Here is a 23,168-nt window from a genome sequence, read left to right as displayed (position 1 = left end):
GATGCTTATGCTGGATCCACTAGCGATAGGCAGATTATTAAACGTTTGACTTAGTTGTACCAGGAAAGTTTTCTCAAAAGGACAGTATCATGTCTGATAGGGGTATAATGGTACAAGACCTTTTTGCTAATAACAACGTCTGCGTTAACACCCCGACCATGTTAAAAGGAAGTAGTCAGTTAGAGCCAGAAGCTGTAGTTCATGATAGAAGAGTTGAGTCATCCAGAGTACATGTTGGACAGGTTATGGGACTAGCAAAATCATACAAAATATTGAAACGAGAACTACCTCCCTCGAAAGTGTCAATTGGATCCCGAATTGTGTACATATGTTTTATGCTATCTAATTTTCGTAGATGTATTGTAAAAAAGTAGGCTAAATGTCTGGAAGGGATTTTAAAGAGGTTTTCTAAATTTTGTATATGTATTGCCAATTTAATTTTTTAATTTTGTTTCTTTTTTTTTTTGCCTTATTGTAATCTTAACAAAATTATTACTGCAAGCTAGTTCTGGTAATATTAATTTCAACAAATCAGAAAGTGGCAATAATCTTGTTTCGTTTACAATAAGACGAAAGAAATTGATGCTATAAGTGTCCCTGATATACATTAAGATCTCAATCTGATCCATGTAAAATAAATATTTTATACAACTGTTATATAGAGAGTCGTTTTTTTTTATTTGAATGAATCAAGGCTGAAAGAATACCATCATTTTGCTAAAGCTGCAAAATTAAGCAAAATCAAAACATATTGAATGTGTCAGCATGCTGATTTGCTCAGTCCTGTGTTTGAGCAGCCTCTTCCTACTAATGAAATTTCATAAACATAAAAAATGATGAAGATCCAGTACTTTTCAAAATATAAGCAACCATAAGGACATGCTAGTTTTACTAGTGTAAATGCAAAATGAATTAATTAAAAATATTGCAAATAATATATAGAATTACAAAATTTTTATATTTACTGTAATAAACATAACATATTAATAGTTTTCTAGCATCAACAAAAAAACAACTTTAAAATAGTAATTGCATTATGATTCTTATTTTTAAAACTTTAAGATAAGGTACAGGACACAGTCCTGTAGATTGCATTGAATAGTTTTCATTAATTGAACATCTAAGTAATCTGAACTGCTTAAGGAATCAGACTGCCCCTTTAAACATTACACTTCTAATTTTTGTCAATCAACAGTTCAAATGCATTTAATTAGACTCAACAATAAACAAAACAGCTTAATCTGTGTTTATAAAAATAAGTATTAATTCTAGTAACATCAATTCCAGTTTTAATGAGTAACTATGAACTCTACAAATGGCTAGCTATGTGAGGTCTCATGTTTTTTCCAAAACAATTGCAGTTTTGGTAAAATACTATGGACACAAAATTCAGTATCTATCTTGATTTTCTGCACAAACAAATCATTAAATGTATTTACAACAAAAAAAGCAAAAACCTCTTTTAGATATAAACATTTGACCCTGGACTTGATAATAATAATTACTTGTTTGTTTAAGGCAAATATTTCCATCCCTCATATGTAAAAATTTAAAAAAAGGACCTGGCTTAATCAATTCATTAAGGCCATTGTATGGACATTTGACTTCTACAATACAATCATGATCAATAATGCCATCAGGGGTTGCTCCTAAGTATGGAAATTCAACGGAAACAAAAAGCCCAGCACTTTTAACATTACATTTATATAACTTTTCAAATTCCTCCAAACCAGTTCTTTGGTAAATACGACCATGCATCATGGATTTAGTAGACAGGTTATTAAGGGTTAACAGGGAGTCACAGAGTTTATCTTTATTTCTTCTATCTGTTATTTTACAGATTTCACCAAATCTTGAGGCTGTCAATCTGTACTGCCTCTCCTCAAACCACTTTTTAGAACCACTTTGGTGCACTGTTTCCAACTGTATCTTTTCTGCATGATCTTCAGTAACCTTGAATGACATAATTTGAGTTCATCACAAACTTATATGTATGATTAATTTCAGAATACAAATATTGCCTAAACTCAATTTTTAGGTATTTCACCTAATGATATAAAACAGCATGAATTTAGTCATAATAAAGTCTAGGCAGTTGGATTTTAAGCCTTTACAGATCTAATCTGTTAAACTATGTTTCCTGTCATATCTACATTTTTGTAAAATTCTCAAAAACTTATAAATTTACCTGGATACTTGTGTCCATTCAATATTCTGATCATGAACAGCATATTGAAGATTTGCCTTGTTGTAAAGGAAACGGAATGTGAGGTCTTTTGAATGGTTCGAACAGTAGTTTAATACCAAGTTTCTAACATGATCTTCATAGCCTTCCATTCTTATGTACTTAACTGGTCTTGGATCATCCAAACTAACTCTTCTCTTCGAATTCTTCACATTCAGATTCTGAGCTTTAATTGGCGAGCCTAAAAACAGATTTAACATCATTGTATATATAAAAACAGACCATATAAATGTGATATAAACAGTATATTAATATTATATAAACATATATTATTAGAACAGTAGAAAGAAAAAAATATAGATTACTCTTGAATGAAAGAAAATGGTAAAAAATTACAGAAATGATTTATAATAAGTGATCTTTTTGTATGCAATGTAAATTATGATATCTGAAAAATAATAATCATTATTACGAAAAGCTAACATGAGGATCTTGCAATGATTGAAACAAATAATTTTAGGACAAAACCATCTTTATCAACAACAAAAAATGGAACAAAATCTAACAAATTTAAATCAATCAAATTCAAAACCCAAACTTTTGTCCAACAATTTAAATTTACCATGATGAAGTGAAATGAAACAATTGTGGGTTTTCAGTACATGATTTATTTATCCAGACTTCACCAGTATTATTTAGCTTCAATAACATTAAAAGGACACAAGCAAGATGTTTACAGGTGCCATGAGGACGTTTGCCAGCAGGACACTCACAGTGAGAATTGATTATCTCCCCATCCAGCAATTTGACCTTGAAGTTATGAGATACCTATACATGAACATAAGCTTTACTGAAAACAGGGGAGATCCACAACTTTCTCATGCAGCAAGCATAACCGATAACTGCTGTCCAATGGCACTATAGGAAATGAAAATTTTGCTTCAAAATAAATATGTATTGTGCAGTGCAATTTAATATCATGAAACTCACCCTTTTCTTCATTGCTGCCTTAACTATACCAGTTAAAAAGATCTCACCACTTTCACCATCAACAAACACACTACATGTTGAGCAATAAGCAACAAATTTCCCTTCTATAAAGCCTGTACATCACAATTTGCTATTTGGTCGGTCGCCATTCGAAATCTAAAAATATAACCATTCTAGATTTATTTTCAACGAATTTGAGAAAGACATATTTTGATATACTAGAATTTTAATTTTGTTGAAAGTGTTGACACAGAACTAAAACAAATGTCCAATCATTGATTATGAGGACTAATTCCATCCATTCATTCTGGACTCAAAACATATTCATGCAGGTAGTAGTATTTAGTAGTTAATTGTATGAAAATTACTACTCTGGCCACATTGAAGTCTGAATTGAATTTTTCTCTCATGTCACAAATATTCAAAATATTTTTTTTCAATTGTATGCCATGTGTCTTAGAACGCCTTTGGGTCCATGAAAATATAAGTTTTGAAAACATTCAATATGAAATAAATACACTTCCCTCCCATAAATTTTATGTGAAAATGTCCTGACATTTCGGACTAAAATTTCCCCTCTGTAAAATCATATTTCCAAATAAATATTTTTTTTTACCAGTTGTCATTTTCATCAACCCAAAGACAATCTAAGACTCTCAGAACTATTTTGAGGTTTATGTTTCCATTCATAAAAAAATAACAGGCAAAATTCGATTCAGAACTCAATGTTGTCAGAGAGTACTTAGGTTTACTTACCTAAAATAACCATCAATTACACCACTGTTGATATGCTACAGAGTCTACAGCACTCTGTGTTCCCAGGCGGTCAACCATCCACGTACTAACCGTACTAACCGAGCCGATTTCTGGTCACTCACTGTCAGGCCAAAAGGGTATGACTATAGGGTCTGGTGAGTCCACTTTTCCAACCTCAAAATTTGCATTCCTGTCATAGGCTTCTAGTCTGCAATATCACAATAAAAAGAAACATCTTGAATACTATTTATTGTTATATTATTGTTATAAGCCTAGTACTAGAATAACTAAAGTAAAAGTAAAGAAAGTGCCTTCCAAATCCAAAGCTAAGCCTCATTGACAATGACAGTCCTTGGGCCATTTCACTATCAAAATTTTCATAGACTCATATAGATGCCAGTACAAAATACATTACAAACATTTAGGTCTTTGATTTTCGGCAAATAGTTGACAAAATGGTTTATCGTCCAACAAGTACGCCATTTTTTCCAATTTTGTTTACATTAGTTACTTTACACAAGTATGTTCATTGGCTTACTGATATCGTCATTTGTGCAATATTTCTTTTCTTTAACATACCTTTCTATCAGATCAATTTTTCTGCCCGTTGTTTTAGCCCTGCGTCTTCTTAATTCATCTTTCAATTCGGAAACGGTCCAAGAATTCCTATCTACGGTATGTGAATACGACGCCATTATCAGCAGACTACTACCGCTAGTACATTTGCGCCGCCTCGTGAACTATCCCCATTGCTGCAATTCTTTCAATTTTGTCAATTATTTCGACAATTATAAGGTAGGTAGCTATTTCTTTTAATTTCTTGCAATTACTTCAATTTTTATACGCCCACATGAAATGGAGGGGCGTATATTGCTGTCACTTCTTTTCGTCGGTCCGTCCGTCCACAATTGCTCATAAACACTATACAAGTCACAATTCTTGACAGATTTTAACAAAACTTGGTATGAGTGTTCGTAATCACCCAAGGATGAACCCTATCGAAAATCAGAAAAATCAAAAATCAGAAGAATCGAAAAATATTTAGTATGAGTTATTGCCCTTGTTTTTGAAAACGCGTTCAATTTTTAGTTCGTAAACACTCTAGAAGGGACAATTCTTGATTGATTTTAACGAAACTTGGCATGAGTGTTTGTAATCACCCAAGTATGATCCCTATTGAAAATCAGAAAAATCGAAAAATATTTAGTAGAGTTATTGCCCATGTTCTTGAAAACGCGTTCAATTTTTAGCTCGTAAACACTCTAGAAGACACAATTCTTGATGGATTTTGACAAAACTTGGTATGAGTGTTCGTAATCACCCAAGGATGAACCCTATTGAAAATCAGAAGAATTGAAAATTATTTAGTATGAGTTATTGCCCTTGTTCTTGAAAACGCATTCAATTTTTAGCTTGTAAACACTCTAGAAGGGACAATTCTTGACGGATTTGACGAAACTTGGCATGAGTGTTTATCACACAAGGATAAACCCTATTGAAAATCAGAAAAATCGAAAAATATTGAGTATGAATTATTACCAGTGCTTTTGAAAACGAGTTCAATTTTTAGCTCGTAATCACTCTAGAAAGCACAATTCTTGACGGATTTTGATGAAACTTGATGTGAATGTTCATAATGATTTTTGCTGGATTTTGATAAAACTTGCTTTTATTATTCAGTCCTGCTCTGAAGATTGAATATTTGCCATCTAAAGTTTTCATGAGCTAAAAATTGAACACGTTTTCAAGAACAAGGGCAATAACTCATACTCAATATTATTCATTATCGCCCTAAAAATGTGTATGACTGAAGGTTGAATATTTCATACTGGTGATTGTTACTGTACTGCTAAATATTTTTATTCAAAATCAAAGCTGCAAGTGGGCGTATATTACCTTGTATGGCAAGCTATCTTTATATTGTTGGTTTGAGTAGCTAGCAATTGCTGCAATTCTTTCAATTTTACCCTAAATAATTCAGTGTAAATTATCTTTTTATTATAAAATGTTCCTAGTCCTCAACCGAACCCGATTCGATTCAGGTTAGATGATCCAATTATTAAGGTAGATTTCTTTAGAGCAGGTAGCTTCCATAATGATTTGTCCTTGGTTTGGTGATAATACGGTTTGGTAGCGGATATAATGGTCGTCGACGGTGTGATTGGTACTGGTTTGGTAGTTGTTAGAATTGTAGCATTTGGAACGGACTGGGATCTGGTTCGAGGGGGGGAAGGTCTGGATATACGTCTCGACTTGGATGGAGACTGAGGGGTGGTTTGCTGGTCCAAAAACGCACAGAAGGAAGAAAGGTTGGCGGATCCTGGATCACGTGGTGAAGATTCAGATGGTGTGGAAGGGGAAGACGAGTCTGAAAGTGAAAAGAGAAGGGGTGTGCCCTCTCTACGAGAGCGTTTACCTATGTCTGCTGGACTAGGAGTAGGTGAACTTCGAGCTCGTTTAGGGGTTTGGTTCGGCAGCGTGGTGGCTCTAGATGGTGCAGGTGTAGTGTCCATTTCAGTTGGTAGAGATATGGTTAATCTGGTTTTTGTTTCGTTGATTGTTTGGTAGAATTTGGAGATTACAGCTTGAGTGAGACGTTTCCCATAGGAGCGACGGGCCCAGGACAGGGCATGAGAAACGATGCGGTCGACGGCAGGTGATGATAAAGACTTGGTACGAATGGTGGTCAGCTTCTCTTGAAGTATGGTTTGGTAATGGTCGATCAGGACCTGCGTAACCTTACAGAGCCATGTCCGATTGAGGGATCTAATATTCGCGTCGACAGCTGATGTTTTCATTGCTGGACGGATAAAACTATTCAACTCAGAGACTTTGCGTTTGAAGGTAAATGCTGGTTGGCCTTGCTGTTGAAGGGTAAGGATTGCCAAATGATGGAGGCACTGCAAAACTTGGAAGAACACCTTCACAAAGGGTTCTTCCTCCTTATGAGTGGAGACTGGTTGGCGTCGGTGGGCGGGTAGTCGTTTCTGTTGTTGGTCAGGTCGATGGTTACCTCTTGATTGGTAGGCTTTGTTGTAGGTAGGTCGGCGATGGGGTGGGATATAGCTGGATGGGTTGGTTGGTGGTCGGCGATTGGTAGGTGGTAGAGGTCGATGGAAGACAGGGCCGTTGTAGGGTACGTGATATTGGTTTGGCTGACGATTAGTGTTTCTATTTCTGGCTTCTTGCCAGTGGTTGTTGTAGTTGGAGAGCATAATGAAAATAACTTGAGGTTAGAAGGGAATGTACAGCGGATGTAACAGGAGGAAACTGTATATGCTAGCGTGAAAATGTTGGGATTAAATTATGCAAATAAGTCAAACTGGGTTTGGGGATATATAAAGTAAGATGAAAGTTATGATAAAAAATGCAAAAAAATATATATTTAGGTGATAAATAACGCTAACAATGATGTGAAAAATTATAACAAGTAAAACAAAAACTTACGCAATTGACACGAACCGGTTTTCGAAATATTATCCTTTTTAAGTGTCGAGGAATGGTTATGAAATGAGATTGGATTTGCGACTTATATAGTAGTCAGTTAATACAGGTTTTTGATTTTCTAAGAATTATTGAGTGAATCATGTCATATCTTTGATCAGTTGAGGATTAGGATTATTTTTGATTTCTTAATTAGTTGAGTCATATCTTTGATCAATTGAGGATTATAGAAATATTGGATTAGATTTTGAAGGTAGTTTCATCTTCGGGCAAGTCAATTTCTATACGCTCAATTGGGATTAGGGTGAGATCGTCTATTGAATGGTCGTCGAGGTTGAAATGATTAGAAACAGGCTTGTCTTTCTTTAATTTGATGTCTGACCTATGAGCATTAAAGCGAGTTCGTAAATTATTCTTAGTTTCTCCTACATATTGTTTGGGGCATTTCTTGCATGAAATTAAATATATTACATTCGAATGTTCACATGTTAGATGTTCCTGGATCGGGTACCTTTTATTCGTAGAGTTGCTTACAAAATAATGAGTTTCTGATATAAAGGGACATGTTTTGCATCTACGACAAACATGGAGCACTTCTTAAACCTGGAGGTACTTCGGCATAAAGTCTGTTTTTAGCTGCTATCTGTGCTAAGGTGGAATTTTTTATGTTTCGTAAAAATCGTTTAGAGTACCCACGCTCTTTCAGTTTTGAGAAAAAAATCGTACAGGCTTGGTTGAAAGCAGAAGATCTTGTACAAAATGTTACTAGCCCTCAACCTATCCCTAAATAATTCAGTGTAAAGTATTGTTTTATTATAAAATGTTCCTAGCCCTCAACCTAACCCTAAATAATTCAATGTAAAGTATTGTTTTATTATAAAATGTTCCTAGTCCTCACCCTAACCCTAAATAATTCAGTGTAAAGTATTGTTTTATTATAAAATGTTCCTAGTCCTCAACCTAACCCTAAATAATTCAATGTAAAGTATTGTTTTATTATAAAATGTTCCTAGCCCTCAACCTAACCCTAAATAATTCAGTGTAAAGAATTGTTTTATTATAAAATGTTCCTAGTCCTCAACCTAACCCTAAATAATTCAATGTAAAGTATTGTTTTATTATAAAATGTTACTAGTCCTCAACCTAACCCTAAATAATTCAGTGTAAAGTATCTTTTGATTATAAAATGTTACTAGTCCTCAACCTAACCCTAAAAAAGTCGGCGCTACTTCACTTATGTACCTCATTATGATCTAAATTTTTTATCCATTAAAATACGACAGGATGATGTTCTAGAACCTATTCTGAGTATTCTCACCAAATTTCATCGGATAATTTTTTTTGTTTAAATCAATTTTTTTGTTGGTAAAAATATCGCACTCTTCATAGAAGATGTTCGAATGTCGATAAAACGGAAACTTCAATAGTTAACCGAAAGACGGCCAAGGGTAAACTTCTGAGACGATTCATAACAAATCAAACATACATAAGACCATTTCTGAGACGCTTTGTACAGACATAATATAATGTTGCAGCGTGAAAATATATAAATTTTTTTGATACTTCTTGCAAACTGAATATTTGTTTCGAACAGTTTGGACGTTTCGTACTGTTTCTACAAAATTCCATGAATACTGTGAAGTACCTTACGCCACAAGTAACCGATATATGAGGCCCAAACATATCACACTTCAGTGTCACACCCAAATCAGATTTTATGATCGGAACTGTTTCATTTATTAATACTGTGACCCACAAACATAGAGAATGTCTCTGACTATGAGCCATCTCAGTGACACATATTGTCAGAAACAGGCTTTCAAAACCAAACCCACAATATATTTCGGGGAAAGGAGGGTTTGATTCTCCCAAATGTACAGGCCTAGGGTGGAGAAGACACTTTATTTAGAAATTAGGATTAAGGGTCTTGATATTGGGTTTTCTTCTGTTCTTATTTTGATCTGAAATTAGAAAAAATAACTCGTCCGATGGGCGAGAAGTATAGTATCTGTTATGTACTGATTGTTTTTAGTTTACTATGAACAATATTATCATTTAAGTTTTTATTTTTTGAATATGCAACTATCATTTTCTGCTTATAGACATGGGGGAATTTCTCTTGAAGGCTCTTATAGTGGGCATGAACTATCTTGCTTGCTTGATTGCTGGTTGTATTGAACGGGACAACAAAGGGTGCTATGCCTACATTATGATGAATATTTAGTCCTATAGGTCTTGCTGTATTCAATGTCTCAATCCAATGGGCTTCCCTAGATTGACGGAATTTGGTAGTTTCATCTTCGGGCAAGTCAATTTCTATACGCTCAATTGGGATTAGGGTGAGATCGTCTATTGAATGGTCGTCAAGGTTGAAATAATTAGAAACAGGCTTGTCTTTCTTTAATTTGATGTCCGACCTATGAGCATTAAAACGGGTTCATAAATTATTCTTAGTTTCTCCTACATATTGTTTGGGGCAGTTCTTGCATGAAATTAAATATATTACATTCGAATGTTCACATGTTAGATGTTCCTGGATCGGGTACCTTTTATTCTTAGAGTACAGGCTTGGTTGAAATCAGAAGATCTTGTACAAATTCGATGAAATCGTAAAACTTGTGACTTAATTATACTAGAAAAGGTATGTTTTGGGTGAAAGGAGCTTTTGCGCAAGAGTTGATGAGTATCTGTTTTTTTGGTGGTGGGTGTATATGGCTGTGGTCCACTATCTTTTAGAGTAAAAGGCCGGAACAAATGTAACTTTATATGACACCCACTTCTGGTTTTATAGCTGTCTGAAAACAGCCAACTTCGCATCTCTGGACCTCATTAACCTAGAGGATTAATTTTTTCGATTTCTGAATGTGCTCTTCATGTTCTTTCCAGTGATATATAACAATTGTCTTTAAACAAAAATTGAAATTCGCGTGTTACTCGAATTAAATTTCAAGTGCACTTTTTACATAATTTTTCCTGTCTAAAGCATTTATAGCAAATAAGGAGGTAAGGAAATGTTTCTTAAGTTATTTGTGGAATAAGGGATAATTTAGGAAAACTAAAGTGTCATTGAAAAATTGTCTAAATGATCAAAATGACTGTTTACATCTAACGAATGGATATAAATGTGTAGATCTAAGAGATATTGATTTAGTTTTTATCTAAGATACTTTATGAAGCAATTTGCCGTTATAATTTGTCATCTTTCATAGAAATATTTCGTGAAATTTTGTAAAAAACAAAATTTATACACGTTTTTAGAATTTTATATTTTTGATACGTAGTCTTGATAGTGTAGATATATGATGGTTTAGAAATAGTGGAGGATAGCCTATTTGTTGTTTTGATAATAATGCTATTCGTATAACAGGTATTTACTACGTTTATAGTATCCCACTGGGCCAATATTGCGATATACTTCAGTTCTGTGTATATACCCTTTTCTATTAATATGATATCCAGTCATGTTGTATGATATACCGTTATTTTCTTGTTTCAGGATTAAAGATACACTTTAACTTTACACTCATGTTAAAAATGCACCCGTTTTCAAGAGGGTGGTATTTGGTTAATCTAGTGCTAAATAATCGTAGTGCTAGTGGAGGGACGAATGCCTTGACGAATAAATTGGAAGGAGACTTCTCAATCCAACCTGGTACTCTACATGAAGAACCCAATTCTTCATGTTTACCCATTGATTCTATTATAGATTCTAATAAAACAGCCGACTCTGTGCCATGGTACAAAAAACACAATCGATAAATATTAGGCGATGCAATTGAAACAGTAGAAGCAGATTCTGACAATCATGATAATGACATGGATCCAGACTGGGTGCCTTCAAGTAAGAGAAAAAGTGGTGAAAGTTCTGATGAATACTCTGACGATAACACAGAGAACCATAATGTTGTGATCAATCCTGTTCCAGATCTTGACCAAACCATCCATCCCATTAAAGAATCCGGAGCCAAACCAGGGAAGGTAAACCGCAAACTATGGAAAAAAATGTGCACAAACGTTTGCAAATGGAGGGGAAAAGGTGTATTCAACCGATATATCAGCAGTACACTTTGTCGTCATAACTGCTCAAAACTTTGCGACAAGGCTGTACATCTTTTAGCTATAATGATCGGATGGTGATTTTTGACAGGTTTTGGAATCATTTAAGTTGGGATCAAAAAAAGGTAAATTTGGCTGCATTAGTTGACATAGTAGAGATCAGAGAAAGAAAAAAAGCTGGTGAACGGAGGAAGAAAAACTCTTTTAGATATCTCTTAAAGAAGAATGAAAAGAGAATATAAGTTTGCCGTAATATGATGTTATCAACCCTTCGAATGAAGGATAAAATGATGTACGAATGGATCGAATGTGTTGAATTTGGTGTACCACAGGTAAAAACCCGAAATCCAAGACGTACTAATGCGAAAGTTTTATCTGCCAAAGAGTTCCTTAACGAACTTCCTAAACTCCAATCACATTATTGCAGGGCTTCATCAAAGAAATCATACCTCGAACCGATATTTACAAATTTCGCTGAACTTTATAGAGTGTATAAAGACTATTGCTGTCAAAAAGCTCAACCAATTTTGGGAAAGAAAGCCTTCAAATCAATTATTGTTGATTTAAATCTCTCCCTTTTTTATCCCATAAAGGATCAATGCGATATTTGTTACAAGTTCCGTACTGATAATATCACTGAGGCCGAATACAATGCACACGAATGTAAAACTAGTGCCAGGGATGAAAAATGTCAAGATAAACTGTTAGCGGAATCCAATCATACAATCAAAGTTGTAACCCTAAATCTGCAGTTGTTGCTTCTTTGACCAACGATCGAAGCAAGTTCTATGTACTATAAAACCAACTATACAATATTTGACCTAGCAATAAAACAAGATTTCTGCTACTTTGGCACTGCCAATTCTTTTACATCATGCCTCATTGAATATATTGAAAAATTAAGGTGCGACATAAACGAGTTAATATTATACGTATGTACATACCAAAATAAAGATTCTACTTTGTCAAATGCACTTCAGAAAATTTCCAAAGAAAAGGCTATGACAATAACACAGAAATTTCTCGAAAAAGGCGATACGCAAATGGAGTGCGATAGCATGCACAGTACAATTGAACGCAGATTACGTAATAAACCAATATACATACCCAAAACTATGTGGATCTTTTCAAAGCATCACATGTTTCACCTCCATACACTGTTAAATACTTAGATAGTACCTTCTTTAAGAAATACTCAAAATTAAACTTTTATTCGCTATTCGTCCTGGTCTTATATCAAGTTCTTATATCAATTATATTGCCATGATGAATTCCAAGAAATAACCAGAAAACAGACATCAGATGTCCCTCAGGCCTGATATTCAACAATTGTATGATTCTAAACCTAAAGCTAAAACGTTTGGCCACTTGCAAGATTTGAAATTAGTCATACCAACTGATTTTCATGGTTTTTACGACAATCTTTCCCATGAATAACACTTTAGAGCATTATCACCAGCTCACAAAATGAAACTGGCCACGCGTTATTTCAGTAATGATTGTAAATATCTGCAATGTAAATAGTATTGTTATCTTGTTTTAGATCTTCTTTTTTTGCTCACTGAAAATGTATTCGCTCAATAACGGGACAGGGCAGAATACAGTACATGACAGAATAATAGACAGAACAGAGTAAAGGACGGAACATGAACACGACAGAGCAGGATACAGGACATGACAGAAAACTCGACAGGGCAGAAAACAGGACAAAACAGGAAGGGCAGAATAAAAGGACAGAGTAAAGGACAAGACATGAGACATGACAGGGCAGAATACAGAACAGGACCATGACAGGAAACACAACAGGGCAGAATACAAGACAGAAAACATGACAGGGCAGAGAACAGGACAGGAAACACGACAGGAAACACGAAAGGGCAGAATACAGGACAGCAGATTGAACAGGACAGTAGACAGCCCAGAGTACAAGACAGAAAAGGACAGAAAAGGAAACACGACAGGGCAGAATACAGGACAGGACAGCAGATTGAACAGGACAGTAGACAGCCCAGAGTACAGGACAGGACAGGACAGGACAGGAAACACGACAGAGCAGAATACAGGACAGGAAACACGACAAGGAAAAATACAGGACAGGAAACACGACAGGGAAGAATACGGGAATAATACAAATAATACAGTTCAGTTTAGTTTATACTTGGGGTAATGACTGACTGGAGGAACATCGCCTCTCCTTGTATTGCTACCAATCAATCAACGCGTCACGTGAATTGGGTCTTTCCTTTAGAGTGTATTTTGAATGAAGACGTTTGGATTTGTGAATGTTGTAGGACTAGTAATAATGAAGGTATAATAGGTATGGATAAGTAATAATTGATTAGGCCTATTATAGATAGTAGGCTTTAAATTAAATTATATGTGTCTGGCTGTAGACATCATTATTGTTGAATTCGATTGTTATGGCATCGTTTCCCAAGAATAAAAATCAATTTTCCTCCATAAAAAGCTTAAATTTGACTTCTAATAACTTTGATCTGCAAAGGTCTGCAAATGTTTCGTTTTCATTGAACTTTCATCTTTCGAATTATGGTTATTATTTATTCAGGTGATCTCAGCCACTAACATTAATTGATGTTTGAGTGCACATACATCCTAAAATATCATAGAATTGTTCAAATCCAATAAACTCATCGGAAGCTGCCAATTTGGTTTCAACTGTGAATGCGTGTTGTTTAAACATAAATTGTGCATCTCGGCAACAATCGTGGGCGCTACTGACATGGAATTGATTGAGAGGTTGCTAAGTAGTCAAGCGGCACCGAGTGTCGACGCACGCTATTATCATTACTTCAAGGGTAATTTAAAAAATATCCGAAAGATATCATCACATTAATTCCTTGTCATTTATATTTCCTTAATAATACACCGTTGAATAAACAAAATGTATTTTGTTCTAATGGTTTTCTTTTACAGCCTTATTAATTAAATAATTTTGAAATCAAAACCGCGTATAAAAGCAACTTACTAAACAAAAGCAAGTTACTAAACAGCGTACGTCCTCTTATGAAAAAACAAAATTTTCACAAAACTTGGTATGAGTGTTCGTAATCACCCAAGGATGAACCCTATTAAAAATAGCTTGCCAGGCAAGGTAATATACGCCCACTGGCAGCTTTGATTTTGAACATAAATATTCAGTAGTACAGTAACAATCACCAATATGAAATATTCAACCTTCAGTCATACACTTCTTTTGAACTGTTTAGGGCGATACTGAATAATATTGAGTATGAGTTATTGCCCTAGTTCTTGAAAACATGTTCAATCTTTAGCTCGTGAAAACTCTAGAAGACAAATATTCAATCTTCAGCGCGGCAATGAATAATAAAACTAAATTTAGTCAAAATTCGGCAAGAATCATGGCCTTCTAGAGTTTATATGAGCTACAAATTGAATTAGTTTTCAAGATCAAGGGCAATAACTCATACTAAATATTTTTCAATTTTTCTGATTTTCGATAGGCTTTATCCATGGGTGATAACAAACACTCAAGCCAAATTTCGTTAAAATCTGTCAAGAATTGTGCCTTCTAGAGTGTTTACAAGCTAAAAATTGAACGCATTTTCAATAATAAGGGCAGTAACTCATACCCAATATTTTTTAAGATTCTTCTGATTTTCAATAGGGTTCATCCTTGGGTGATAACCAACACACATGCCAAGTTTCGTTAAAATCCGTCAAGAAATCCGTCAAGGCATGATTCTTGCCGGAATTTGACAAAACTTGGTTTTATTTTTCAGTACCGAGCTGAAGATTGAGTATTTGCCTTCTAGAGTTTTCACAAGCTAAAAATTGAATATGTTTTCAAGAACATGGGCAATAACTCATACTCAATATTATTCAGTATCGCCCTAAAGAGTTCAAAAGAAGTGTATGACTGAAGGTTGAATATTTCATACTGGTGGTTGTTACTGTACTGCTAAATATTTTTATTCAAAATCAAAGCTGCCAGTGGGGGTAAATTACCTTGCCTAGCAAGCTTTTGCAAATGAATTGACTTCAAAATGAATTAATAAAGGGATATTTACTCAACAGCAATTCCCGATTCCAATGATCCATAAAGAAAAGATTCCTTTGCCCTTTGTCTAAAAGTAAACTGTAGAAGACCCATTTTTTTTGTTGTTGAAAAATACAGAAATACAACGATGACATAAACATTGATTTTTCAAATTGTTGTACTTTTCATATATAGTAATTAAGATAGCTTTCAGTACAGTAACAATCACCAGTATGAAATATTCAACCTTCAGTCACACACTTCTTTTGAAATCTTTAGGGCGATACTGAATAATATTGATAGTGTTGAAACGGTTAGTGAATTTTACGAACCAGGTAATTGTCGGCAATAACCGTTTGTTATCCGGTTAATCGCAGTTAATTACTAAAGATTATAAAAGGAGTCAAAAACCGCATTTGCTGTGGTAACTCACTGTTAACTAAACTAGAGTAAGTGTAAATTAGTACCCAGGAAGATTTTGGCTAGTTCCCGTACTGAATAATAAAACCAAGTTTTATCAATTTCCGGCAAGAATCATGCCTTTTAGTGTTTAAGAGCTACAATTTGAAAGTGTTTTCAAGACCAAGGGTAATAACTCATACTAAATATTTTTTTGATTTATCTGATTTTCAATAGGGTTCATCCTTGGGCGATTACGAACACTCATACCAAGTTTTGTCAAAATCCGTCAAGAATTGTGTCTTTTAGAGTGTTTACGAGCAATTGTGGACGGACGGATGTGGGTGACGGCAATATACAATATTTCATGGGGGCGTATAAAAATTGAAGAGGATGTATCTGCTTTATGTCAGAATAATATTCATGCTGAAGAACTATCAGTAAAGCTTCGCAAAAAAGGAGCATGTAGCATTAACACAGTTAGCGAAATCTTGAGAGATAGTATTTCAGTGACAGCGGGACATGTAGTGCACCAATGAAAATTAAAATATTTGAAAATATAACCGTTTTAAACCCTACCTTAATCCTTTGATTTTAAAAACAATTGTCTGTTTTGTAATAATCCAAAAATTATGCACTTTAAATGGACGTAATTAGAAGGAAGTATAGTATTTTCTATAATTTGTCGTGCAATAATTAATTCTGCATCTGAGTCATTTATTGTTGACTGCATGTTCTTATTGTTTGAACTTTGTCACATGTTATTATTCTTCACGTGCAAATTAGTATTCAGTGAATAAACAACACCTCAACCAACATGGGATGATATGAAAGAGTTCATTGTGGATTATAGGGATGATGAAATTATCTGATTAAATGTGTGTAAACTTTTACCCTCTTGCCCTCGGTTAAATATTAGAAATAACCCTCAGCTGTTCGGCCTCTGATTATTTATAATATCAACCTCGTAGAGGTTTCTATTTGTAAAGATAGTTTGCCAGGCAAGGTAATATATGTCCAATGGCTGCAATAATTGAACGTTCTAGAGTGTTTACAATATAGAATTGAACGCGTTTTCAAGAACAAGGGCAACAACTCTTACTAATTATTTTTCGATTTTTCTGATTTTCAACAGGGTTTATTCTGGGTGATAACAAACACTAACACCAAATTTCATCTAAATCCGTCAAGAATTGCACATTCTAGAGTGTTTACGAGCTTTTTAAAAGCAAGGGCACTCACTCCAAGTTTCAACATATAAATTTTCAAAAGTTTAAAGGCTTATATCTCTTTAATTTGACTTTAGTTGACTTTTTGACCAGAACAAATATTATTCTTTATATATAAATAAAAATATATCTCCATTTTTTGTTGGTTTTTACAGAAAATCAACTTTTTACTACAAAATCAACTCCTTTTACAACTGAATTTTATTTGATTTATGCTTTTCACTACCGAGCATTAAATGGTTTACCGACTTTTTACTACTATGCTTTTCATTTCAGTAAAAAATACCACTGTGATTTAATATGCAACAGTTCACCGATGTATCACGTCGGATAGTCCCTTCGTGTGTTCTGTTCTAGTGTATAATTCTATTTGTTTATTTTCAGCTCACAGTGGTATCAGTTTCCGTCCTGAGAATCTATCTATTTTCTGGTTATTAGTGTCTATATCTTTCACTACACTGTCTACATTTTGCAAAGAACAAGGCATCACTGTAATTGTAAGTAAAATAAATTTGATTATTTTATTGATTTCAAGCATAAACTAGAGCGGTGCCATGGTACCAAAACAGTTCGCATCCAATCTGATACATCGGTGAAACGTTGCATTTTAAAGTCACAATGGGATTTCTTAATGAAAAGAAAAGCATGTAAACTTTAAATATTAAAAATATTGTTTAAACCGTTCAACTTTCGGTAGTGAAGAGACAAATGAATTTGATACCCTTCGGTACTAGATGATGTTAACATTCAGTAGTAGAAAGTCGAATTTTCAAATAGCTGTAAAGTTAGAGTACAAATCGCACAACAAAAATGAAAATATTTTTTGAAAGGTCTTGTCAAGCACAATAAGAGGTCAACAAAGAGATATAAGCCTTAAAAGTGTTGAAAATTGCTGTTTTGGGATGTCAGTCATCAAAGATAAAAATATGAATAGGCATCATAGATCAATGACCTTTGACATTGCAAAGATCGAGGTCATGCATGTCAATGTTGAAAATATCAAAATTTTATAAATTATAAAACCTTTCCCCTTTTTTAAAGTAAAAGGCCCAAACAAATGCAACTTTATCATTGATTGTCATAAGTAGTGTTTTATTTTTATGCAAAATGTTGATGTTGACAAATGCAAACTTTGCGAGTTATAAAAATTTCAAATATTTAAGTTAAAGGTAAAAGTAACCCGGATTTGCCATGCCCACTTCAAAAATTTTGTTTTGTCTCTAATAATGTGTACAATAATGTTCAAAATTTCAAGTGTTTACAATCATTAGATCATGAGATATTCGTAGTTAAAAGGTTTTTTTAGGCAACGGTGACTGTCAGTGGAATATAGACAACATGAATTTACGCACAGTATAGAAGTCGGTACAAAATTTTTGATTAAAATATCAAGTGTGATATATCACCAAATAGGAGACCTCATGCAATTTAAGAATATATAAGAAATTTTGTCGTGTGTTAATTAGGTCACGTGACAGAGATCTTCAAACTTAAAAATCGCGATTTTCAAATGGCTTTTGTGTCATAAGGTCACCAAAGGTCAAGGTCGCGAGATATGAGCTTTAAAATTTATTAAAAAAAAACAACCGGAAATAACTAAAAAGCAAAATCAAAAATCAGCTACCACACGATTGTTAGGAATCATTCACTGATAATATAGACATTAAAATAATACAAATCCGATGAAACCTTGATCCCAAAAAGTACTTTTATATACATTTTAGTCACATCAAGATGGTGGCTGATCTAATACTTACGGGCGAATTTTATCATTTTAAATCTTTGATATAAAAAATTCAAGCATGTTGCAAAAAGAATTTTTCAAATATCTATAAAATTCCGGAAGTCGCAATTTCAACTTTAAGAGCGAATGACGTCGATAGCAGGAGTGATACAGAAATTTTGAGATCAGGTTTTTGTTCGCAATCAAAATGTCTATCAACTCGTAAATTTTCAGATCGATTGAAAGAAAATTGTAAAAGTTGTAAAAAACGTTATTATTAAAAGAAAAAGCGACAAAAGTCAAAATCTGAAATTTTTGAAAGTGCTATCCTTTAGCCATTACTAAAAAGCAATGAACAAAACAAAAATTTCGATCAAAAATAGATTCAGAATTGGAACAGTAATTCGAAAGACGTTATGATTGGCTACGTCCTACGTCATTTCCGGTTGGCCAAAATGAGTCATATTACATTTAAACAACAACGACACACACTTAATGACAGATAATGATGTCAGTTAATGTGTGACATATGCAGTTTTGGCTGGGTGCTGTGACCAGAATCGGGAAAAAAAAAAAACTAGAGCCACACGTGGCACAGAGTGGGACTTTGCAAATGTAGCAAATTGCAAAAGACTCTGAAAAAATCAAACTTCTACGACAATTACATCACGCGCAAGAACAGTCTAAAGTTGAGAAGTTTATACCGGAAGTAGACAGACCAAATGAAAGTATCAGAAGATAGCCAACGTCAATGACCTTCGGCATTGAAAAGGAGACGGTCAACAAAAGTCATGGCAAGCCTGTAAATAAGGATCTTGGGTGTGCCAGTCAATATGACTGGCAAAGGGTACACCTTGCCAATCAAAAGTCAAAGTGTGCCAGTCAAATATTAGAAGACTGAAAATTACTTGGTATAGCATGCTAATTGTTTATATAGGCTATAAAAACATTCTTGTGTCTTCTAAAAATTGGCTAGTTGTTTTAAATGTTTTTTTACATTCAACTATACCCTACCTAAATATTTATTTTTCATTCTCTGCATAGTGTTTTCTACTTAAAAAGCATTGTCTCACTAAAATACAAGTTGTATTTTTTACTTTCAAACGCTGTAAATAATGAATACACAGGGAAACACTAATTATCTTGTCTAAAAAATACCAGGATCTGATTGGTCGAATGGATAGTGAACGCGCTCTTTTATTCTTTCTTAGGGTGTGTGACCCTTTCATTAAAGGGACAGTCTGTTCTTATTCTAGGTCAAAATTTATTTTTGCTCAACTTTGTGAATACCATACACCAAAATCTAGAAATATGTGCCCTTTAACGTATCTGAAAGTTTTAACTGAAAAAAAAATTCAGCTGTTAATTTTTTCAACTCTCAAAATATTTAATAACATTACATAACTTAACGTAACACATATTACACTTTTGATCATGTAGACTTTTTTTCCAAAAAGCCGAATGTCACTTTAAAGTTTTGTCAATATTTTCCATAAACCATTGACAGTGATCAGCTTGGGCATGACTTTCATCATTACTTGTACCAGTTATGTCTGAACTGGAACCCTCTTCAAATGGTTGAGTGAACGATGAGAATGAACTGTGCTCTGCTTCATAATATTTTAATTTCTTGTTTCTTCTAGATTGATACTGTAATCTTTTTTTCTGAACAGGGCGTCTGGCCTTAGCTTGTATCCATTTTTTTACAATTGGTTTGACTTCGATGGATTCAGGACCTTATTCGGCTATCCTTAATAAATTGCAGACTCTGTCCTCTTTTAAGGAGCAATGATTATTGGTTTTGTTCTTTTAAGTTTGGAGAACATTCTCTCAAGCTTAGCATTACTAACTGGAATGCAGAAAAGTAATTGCACCATTTGAAAAAATGACTCTCCATGTTTTTTTATATTCATTATGTACAGGATTAAGATATTTTAATGCAAATAATACGAGTTCATGCCATTCCTCTAAAATTTCCTGTGGAGGAATGTCAATTCCACTAGACACTAAAATTAAATAGTGCTCTAAAAGAGGGTATTCAAAATCTTAGCCACTTTTCTTAGAGGTTCACTGTCATCATCTTCCAACCTTTCTTTCAAATTAAAAATTATCAGGTCAATCAGTTCAGCTTTATCATGAGACAGTTTTTTTAACACATTTTTACACACACTTTCATCAAATTTTACACTTTGCTACTCAAAACAATTTTCTAATTGTATCAGTTTGGACTTTAAGTGTTTTAAGCTAGGCATCTCAGCTAATGGTTTTCTGGCTAATTTTGTCATTTTCTCTTTAGTTGCTTCTAAAGAATTTAGACAAGAAACAATGTCAATTTCTTCATTTTGAAAAGCCTTTGATAACAAAGAAACAGGTAACAACAGGTCAATGAAAAGTGCTGTATTCAAAAGCATTTTTGGAGTCTTCCATTTTCTCTGGTATCCAGTTAATTTGTTTTTATCTTTGGAACTTGTTGACCAGTCACTTGCAAGATTCTCTAAATGCTGTATATATACACCATACTTATCAAAAATTATCCTCAAAGCAGCCAAGTTGTAAGAAATCTACCGTGTTCCACTAGCACGCTTTGGTTTAAAACCACCTTCTTCAAAGGTGTTCTGATTCTCCTGTTTCAAAATATCAACTAAGTCTTTCAATTCAGAAAGTTTTTTTGGTGATTTTTGATACAGGTAGAAAATCCTCAACAGCATTTCATCTACTTCTTTAAAATAAGTTTCTTTCATTGCAGTTTTCAATGCTAATTCCAACCGATGAGCAACACACCATACATAAATCATCTAAGGGGATTTTTCACAACAAAGCTTTCACACCAGCCTTATCACCTCCATTTACCATTGCCCCTTCAGCACCAAAACCAATCAACTTTGAATAGAATTTTGTCAATACCGATTCTTTGAAAACATTTTTCTATAGCAGAATGCATCAGCCTTTTTAACATCCTTGAGGTAAACAAAACTTAATTTGGCTTCCACTTTATCTCCACCATGTTCAGGTAAGAAATAGAGAACATAGATCACTTCTTTCTCAGTAACACTAGAATCTGTGGATCCATCCGTTAAAACACCGAAAAATTTTGCCTTCTTAAGATCTGTTGTCAACGTTTCAACAAGATGTTGTCCATGAAAGTCAACAAATTCAGCACATTGTATTCTGTTATTATATGACACTCCAAGGTCAACACCATGTCTAAGTTCAAGATTAATTATGTTTTCATATAAGGTAAATGGAAGTTCATGTTTGACAACAAAATAAGCTATCTCGAATTTCTTGGCAATTTGATCAGCTAGTTTTTCATCTTCTCCAAAGAAACAATCCTGTAGCGTCCTCTGATTGGGTCCTGGTTTGTTTATGCTTGATGCTTGTGTTGCTACCATTTTCACGGACTATGTGGCTGTCGTCAGTATCAACACATTCATAATCTCTCCCATTGTCATCCTTGTCTGCACCGGCAAACTTTGTCATCGTTTGCTTACGACAAAATAACGATACAATAAATAAATATGATTTATGGCATTTGGATGTAGCATGACAGTGGAACCTATCACAAAATCTTGTCTGTATTCTTTTAGAAGTTTGATTCTGTCAACTAACATTTGGCAGGTTCTACAATAAAATTCTGTGACGATGCCATTTTGATGCTTGTACCGGAACCAAACGTGGCAAAAATTCTGATAATGTATGATTTTTGTTTGTAGTTACAGTTCGTTTTTTCGTTATCTTGGGCATGGCTTCACCAGCATTATATGGTAAAATCTGTATTAGCGATGTTTTTTTCAAAACAAATTGTCAGTAATGATATTCTATTTCGGGGAAGGGAGGGTTTGATTCTCCCAAATGTACAGGCCTAGGGTGGAGCAGACACTTTATTTAGAAATTAGGATTAAGGGTCTTGATATTGGGTTTTCTTCTGTTCTTATTCTGATCTGAAATTAGAAAAAATAACTCGCCCGATGGGCGAGAAGTATAGTATCTGTTATGTACTGATTGTTTTTAGTTTACTATGAACAATATTATCATTTAAGTTCTTATTTTTTGAATATGCAACTATCATTTTCTGCTTATAGACATGGGGGAATTTCTCTTGAAGGCTCTTATAGTGGGCATGAACTATCTTGCTTGCTCGATTGCTGGTTGTATTAAACGGGACAACAAAGGGTGCTATGCCTACATTATGATGAATATTTAGTCCTATAGGTCTTGCTGTATTCAATGTCTCAATCCAATGGGCCTCCCTAGATTGACGGAATTTGGTAGTTTCATCTTCGGGCAAGTCAATTTCTATACGCTCAATTGGGATTAGGGTGAGATCGTCTATTGAATGGTCGTCGAGGTTGAAATGATTAGAAACCA

At 34.1% G+C, this 23,168-nt stretch overlaps 4 protein-coding genes across 4 annotated transcripts in view; 2 read left to right on the top strand and 2 right to left on the bottom strand.

Annotated features, from left to right (window-relative positions):
• Positions 1–1,862: 1,862 nt before the first annotated feature.
• Positions 1,863–4,626, bottom strand: LOTGIDRAFT_160037 (hypothetical protein; the record flags this gene model as incomplete). Its single annotated transcript, XM_009054921.1, has 4 exons — positions 1,863–1,953; positions 2,189–2,426; positions 4,054–4,139; positions 4,511–4,626. 4 exons carry the CDS (start codon positions 4,624–4,626, stop codon positions 1,863–1,865), a joined length of 531 nt encoding a protein of 176 aa, XP_009053169.1.
• A 1,323-nt stretch (positions 4,627–5,949) lies between these two features.
• On the bottom strand, positions 5,950–7,146 carry LOTGIDRAFT_160036 (hypothetical protein; the record flags this gene model as incomplete). The annotated part of the gene is made up of 1 exon (XM_009054920.1): positions 5,950–7,146. The coding sequence occupies one exon, from the start codon at positions 7,144–7,146 to the stop codon at positions 5,950–5,952; it is 1,197 nt and encodes a 398-aa protein (XP_009053168.1).
• A 4,045-nt stretch (positions 7,147–11,191) lies between these two features.
• LOTGIDRAFT_160035 (hypothetical protein) lies at positions 11,192–12,198 on the top strand (the record flags this gene model as incomplete). The annotated part of the gene is made up of 2 exons (XM_009054919.1): positions 11,192–11,353; positions 11,764–12,198. The coding sequence occupies 2 exons, from the start codon at positions 11,192–11,194 to the stop codon at positions 12,196–12,198; spliced, it is 597 nt and encodes a 198-aa protein (XP_009053167.1).
• A 5,298-nt stretch (positions 12,199–17,496) lies between these two features.
• The window catches only part of LOTGIDRAFT_116230 (hypothetical protein), a gene marked incomplete at both ends in the record, with an annotated part of 67,738 nt that continues 62,066 nt past the window's right edge, over positions 17,497–23,168 (top strand). Inside the window, one exon of the mRNA XM_009054918.1 lies at positions 17,497–17,574. Coding sequence (XP_009053166.1) covers positions 17,497–17,574 — 78 coding nt within the window. The remainder of the gene's footprint in view (positions 17,575–23,168) is intronic.

Source organism: Lottia gigantea (assembly GCF_000327385.1).
Source record: "Lottia gigantea unplaced genomic scaffold LOTGIsca_23, whole genome shotgun sequence".
Classification (NCBI taxonomy): Eukaryota; Metazoa; Mollusca; class Gastropoda; family Lottiidae; genus Lottia; species Lottia gigantea.
The sequence above is the reverse complement of the archived record's forward strand: the minus strand, read 5'-3'. Positions and strand labels throughout refer to the sequence as shown.